The sequence below is a fragment of the Vigna unguiculata genome, chromosome 5 (genome assembly GCF_037176805.1).
Source record: "Vigna unguiculata cultivar grain cowpea cultivar isolate G323 ecotype 2 chromosome 5, ASM3717680v1, whole genome shotgun sequence".
Taxonomy (NCBI): domain Eukaryota; kingdom Viridiplantae; phylum Streptophyta; class Magnoliopsida; order Fabales; family Fabaceae; genus Vigna; species Vigna unguiculata.
Window position 1 is genome coordinate 11,065,739 of NC_140796.1, and position 6,000 is coordinate 11,071,738.

The 6,000-nt window shown below is 37.9% G+C and overlaps 1 protein-coding gene across 1 annotated transcript; it reads left to right on the forward strand.

Moving 5' to 3' along the window:
- The first annotated feature begins 4,066 nt into the window (after positions 1 to 4,066).
- On the forward strand, positions 4,067 to 5,036 carry LOC114184347 (3'-5' exonuclease-like). The gene has a single exon (XM_028071657.2). It carries the CDS (start codon positions 4,137 to 4,139, stop codon positions 4,830 to 4,832), a length of 696 nt encoding a protein of 231 aa, XP_027927458.2. The 5' UTR covers positions 4,067 to 4,136; the 3' UTR covers positions 4,833 to 5,036.
- The last annotated feature ends 964 nt before the right edge of the window (positions 5,037 to 6,000 follow it).

The window sequence follows — 6,000 nt, forward strand, 5'->3', positions numbered from 1 at the left end:
TCATCGCTCAAGCTGGAGGATCTCGCTTAAGTGAGAAGGACTCTCGCTCAAGCGGGCTCCCTCCGCCTAGGCGAGAGCTCGACACACACAACACAACGGCCTCTGCGCATTCTCGCTTAGGCGAGACTCCCCTCGCCTGAGCGAGACACTGGCTCGCTCAAAACTGAGCTGGTCGCCTGAGCAACCCCTCGCGTAAAAAGTATGGGTGAGCCTCTGCTCATCTCGCCTGGGCGAGATTATCAGGTCTCGTCACTGTTTTCCTGCGACAACCATTCATACCAAGCCAAGAATAACATACTAAAGCATTTCACGCATCCAGGACATCATATCAACCACATAATCGTAGTACAACAGCCAAACAGTGAAAAGGACGAATACAAGATTAGGTTCTAGCTTCCCTTACCTGGAATGAGCTAGTGCAAGGCCTCGACACCAACAGCGGAGCACCACAACTCAAAGAACAAACTTAGAAGCTGGAAAAATAGCAGAATGGAACAGAACAAGGGTATTGAGATAAGCCTCAGGGTAAACACGAAAATAAGACCAGGAGAAATCTAGTATGAGCTAAGGAGTAACTTACGTGGGGTCGAAAGAGCTTGAGCAACCTTGACGAAGGCTAAGGATCAAACCCTAACAGAGCTTCCGTTGAGAACGAAGGGGTTTGAGGACAAATGTTTTCTGAAAGTGAGATGGGAGTGAGAGTGTTAGGCTGGTTTAGGGTCTTTGGCTCCTTATGGGCCAGCCCCTAGGCCCAATTAGATCTGAGGCAGCCCTTAAACATAAGGGCAGAAATATTGGGTCTTACATGTTTCTCATTTAACATTGAAGCAAAAATATGTCAAAGTAAACAACTCAAATGTTATTTTGAACAACTCAAATATTATCATGAAACACATTTGAAACATCAAATAAACTTAACAAAATTTAATTAAAAAAATTAAATCCACGCATTTGTAATGATACAAGACTAAATTAGTCTAAAGTTTTAAAGAAAGACCAATTTCATTTTCAATATTAATTAAAAGACCAAAAATATATTTAATCTCATAGACTCATACATCAAATAGTGAGAAGGTGTTAAAGGAGGTTCTTACACACGGTTACATGTACATATGTAAGAATATGAACTACAATAACTCATAATCATGATTGTTCACATCGAATGTTAGTCTTTTATAGTGTATACTTAATAAATTCTAGGAGGCATCGGTGCATATTCCATGAATATCCTTTATTATATAAATCTATATGTAGTTTATATGATTTTTGTATGTTTATGTTTGATTAAATTTGAATGACTTAATGATTATTCATAAATCTATGAACATTATTATAAATCGCTCCATTTAGTTTTTTACTTTTTACGCCTCGGTTTGATAATTAAATCAGAATTCAATATTTAAGCAAAATTATATTATAACAATATAAATTAATTTAGCCATTTTATAAATATTGTTATAATTTTTAAAAAATACTACAGTAATTTAATTCTTCACGCCATTTTTCTATTATTTTTCTTTACTTTCCATTCTTTTACTTTTTTCTTTTCCTTTTACACGCCTTGTTTTCTACTCTTCAATCTAAACACAATCTTAATATTTCAAAATATAAAATACATATAAAATATATTTTAAAATATTTAATATCAACAAGTTTAACAAATTTCAGCATCCATACATAATAATGTTTATCTTTAATTCATATTATTTGTAACGTCCCAATTAAATAGATAAAATCAATTTAAATAAACACCACATATATTAAATATTCAGAGAGTGCGGAAAAACGGAATATGACGTGCACAGTATCCCAACATATCCATAACAAAAGGAAGAGGCTCCACAGGCCTAAACGAGGTACAAAAACTCGCCAAGAGCGAGAGAAACTACTACTACTACTACTAAACTCCAAACGCTGAGGCCCCCATAGTGAGCCTGATAGTCGTCCAAGATATCATCAAACCGCAACATCTATATTACTACCACTGCCAGAGGTCCTCACATCTGCTCACATCAACAAGGTTGATGATCATCGCAAAGGAAGAAATCACACACAATCATACAAACAAGCAAAGGGTAAGCTAGTGAAAAAGTTCTCATATCATACACTCAACATACAATTTCATATTCAAGCATAAATGGCAGACATCCACATATGAGACACCAAACCATATAAGACACCAAGACTTGACTATCCGGATACGCTCAATGAGGCACCACCACGAGACAGTGAAATTACGTCCTAGTAGTGAGGCGTCACCACGAGGCCTTCGCGGAATTACACCCTTACAAGAGGCACCACCACGTGGCCTTCGTGGAATTACGTCCTGGCCTTGAGGCACCACCACGTTACCCTCGTGGAATTACGTTCTGATCTCGAGGCACCACCGTGAACTCTCACCTCGAGGTTCATGAAATTAGGTCCAATAGTTGAGGCACCACCGTGAACTCCCCCTAGAAGGGCCCACGAAATTATGTCCATATGATGAGGCACCACCACAAGCCCCGCTACATGGGTCATGGGATTACGTCCTATACAAACCTTACTCATACATTATCAACCAATCATGAAGTTCCCATGCATACCATTTACATATCATTTATCATACATGACCAACCACTAATCATATCTCATGCCAAGCTCATTTCCAATTCAGTAGTTTCCACCCATATCATACATAGTACATGCATATCCATCCCCTTTATAAAATAAATCAACGAACCAGCCAATCAATCAACCAATAATACTCATGAAACGAAGCATAGCAAAAACCCAAGCTAGGTCTCGCTCAAGTTGGAAGTCCTCGCTCAGGCGAGAGGGGTGCTCTCGCTCAAGCTGCAGACTATCGCTTAGGCGAGACTACAACAGTGGCTCTAGGCAACCTCACAGATTCTCGCTTAGGCGAGGCTGTCTCGCCTGAGCGAGACAGTCTGTCACTCAAAATGCAGCCCCTCGCCTGGCCGAAGGTTCGAGCAGAAAAGTCTGGGCGAGCTTCTAATATTCTCGCCTAGGCGAGATGGGCTCACTTGGACGAAAATATCAGCTCTCGCCCCCTGTTCACGCATACATGGTAGTACACCCAACCAATACATTATTCAATCCATTCCCATGCGAACCCAAACAGTATACACACATACAACTCATGAAACAACAATAAAGCAAGCAACAAAGTACTACAAGAACAGTAAACGCTAGCTTCCCTTACCTTGAATGGGAGCACTGAAGTTCACTGAGAAGAGGGGAAAGTACGGCGACTCAAACCAGTGCAGTAAAACTGGAACACAGTTGTATTACTAAGCCTACTGTTTTAGATTCAACCCAACAGAGACTAAGGCACAGGAATGGAAAGAGAAGGGTAAAGTCTAAGTTCAACTTACCCGAATGAGACCTTAGAGTGAAACAACGGTTGCTTGGAGGATGCCCTAGTAGAGCTCTACGTTCAGCTGCAAGGGGTAGAGGAACAATCTTCTCTGAAAGTTAGTAGAATGAGGGTTAGGGTTAGGTTTAGGTGTTTTGGGCACTTCCTGGACTGGCCTTAGGTCCAACAGATTGGGGCAGTCCCTTAATTATTAGGACAGAGAAATAAATGGACTTTACATTATTAGCGTTAAATATAATTAAATATTATTTATATTATTTATATTATTAAAATAAAGTGTAATTAAATTATATATATAACCGTTATTTAGTTAAAGAAATTGTATAACTCATTATATATCATATTTATAATACTTAATTATGTTCATATGAATTTAATTTCTTTAAATTCATATATTAAAATTCTCCTCATTTATTAGATATCTCTATCTAAATTTTGCTTTCTCATATCAATCCATATATTTAAAAACAAATTCTTATAAGTCTTGTTTTCTAAAGGAAAAAGAATATTAATAAATTATGAAAACTTCTACGTAATTTAGGAAGAGTATGTTTTGAAACGTAACGTTCAAATCTTGAAAACGGAAACGAAAAATATATACAACCCTAAAAAAAGAAGAAGAAAGAAACTGTATAAAACCGTAGTATTCAAGTCTGCTGGAAGAAATAGAAAGACTGTTCATCTTCTTTCTTGGTCACGCATACACTCCAAAATCAAAACCCTCTCTCCTTCTCTGATTCTCTGCATTTTAGTAACCATGATAGAGTTGTTAGACGAAAACGGCGTGCCGATTTGGATGCGAAACCGGTCCAACCCCGTGGCGACTACAAACGTGGTGGATCACAACCTCCGCAACAACACCTACAACCTATACGACGTCACTTTCCAAAACCACAACATCCACACCCTTGTCACCCACCACCCCTCCCAAGTCGAGAGGTGGCTCTCCAGAAACGCCGGCCGTCGCCAGGGCCTCATGGTGGGCCTGGACGTTGAGTGGCGGCCCAACACCCGGGCCAACATGCAGAACCCCGTAGCCACCCTCCAACTCTGCGTGGGTCACGCCTGCCTCGTCTTCCAGATTATCCACTCTCCTTACATTCCCCGCTCCCTGGCTTCCTTGCTCCAAAACCCTAATGTTACCTTCTTCGGCGTTGGGATACGCGATGACGCCGAGAAACTTCTTCGAGACTATGACCTCCACGTGGCGAACGTGTGTGACCTTCGTTCTCTGGCGGCGGATAAGATTTGGCGTTGCCCTCATCTGAGGCAGGCTGGGCTGAAGACCTTGTGCGTCCATGTTCTAGGCGTGGATGTTGAGAAGCCGCAGAGGATATCCAGGAGTTTCTGGGATAATCGTTGGCTCACCGGTGAACAGGTTCAGTACGCTGCCATTGATGCCTTTCTCTCCTATGAGATTGGACGCCGGTTGAACGAACCCGTGATTTGGTAGTTCTTGTCTGCTCTCGTTTCTCAATGCTACTTTGCTAGGTCAGTGATTTCTGCAAGTTTCTGCCATCTCTCACGGCTACATCTGCTAGGTGAGTAGCATATGCGCTGTCATTTCTCATTGTTGCTTTTGCCAGCTGCGGTTTCTGTCATTTCTCACTGTTATTTTGCGTATTATGTTAGCATTCCGAACACTTGATTTTATGTTTTCAACACTTGAGTATATTTCTGAACTGAGGACCTGCAATTACCGTAATTCTGCTGTTTGATTCCACGGATTTATTACCCTTTTATCAGTTTACTCTTGTTGATATGCACGGTTATGGTTTATTTGTTTTTTAACCACATGTATCTGTTTATTCAAATCTATATAAATTTATTTTTACATTTTCTCTCAAAATCAAAGAAACACACCCAAAATCTCTTTTGTATAAAGATATTAATGTATTTTAATTTTAATTTTTTTTATTAAAATTAAATGACGAATATTTTTATAGAATCTCTTTTATATAACGATATAAATGTTTTTTATTTATAAATTTTTCACTTCGCACTCTATAGAATCATACTTTCAATATATTTTTCACCATTCTTTTCCTTTTCACCCCGCACATATGGAAACACACAAGTAAATACGTTTGGCATGAGAGTTAATATTTGATTTGAAAGCAATTATATTTGTTTTATAATTTGAAGTTTCAACACAAGATTGAAATGGAATTATGAATTATTGCTATTTTCTATACTTTTGTGTACCGAATACTAGTATAAAACATTATTTTTGTGAGGATTATGTTATATAAATAAATTATGGAGATGAAACTTCGAGTAATGAAAAGTCATTTGACATTCACTCCATCGTTATTTTATGTTGGACATTAATTACCAACAGTTCGAGGATTTGAGGAACAAGAGACTATTTTGCTTAAAGATGAAGTTATTAAAATATTTATCAAATAAAAGTGTATCATATTAAGAAATATGATTATTATTTTTGTTAATAATTTGAAATTAATGAATAATTTTCGTAAATAACTTATATTATTTACAAATTATATTTTATAAGTGAATTGTCAGACTTTATTTACGAACTTTATTTACAAAATCATGACGTCAGAAATTATATACCAAAAAAGATTGGAAAAAATATTTGAATTAATTATGAAAAATTT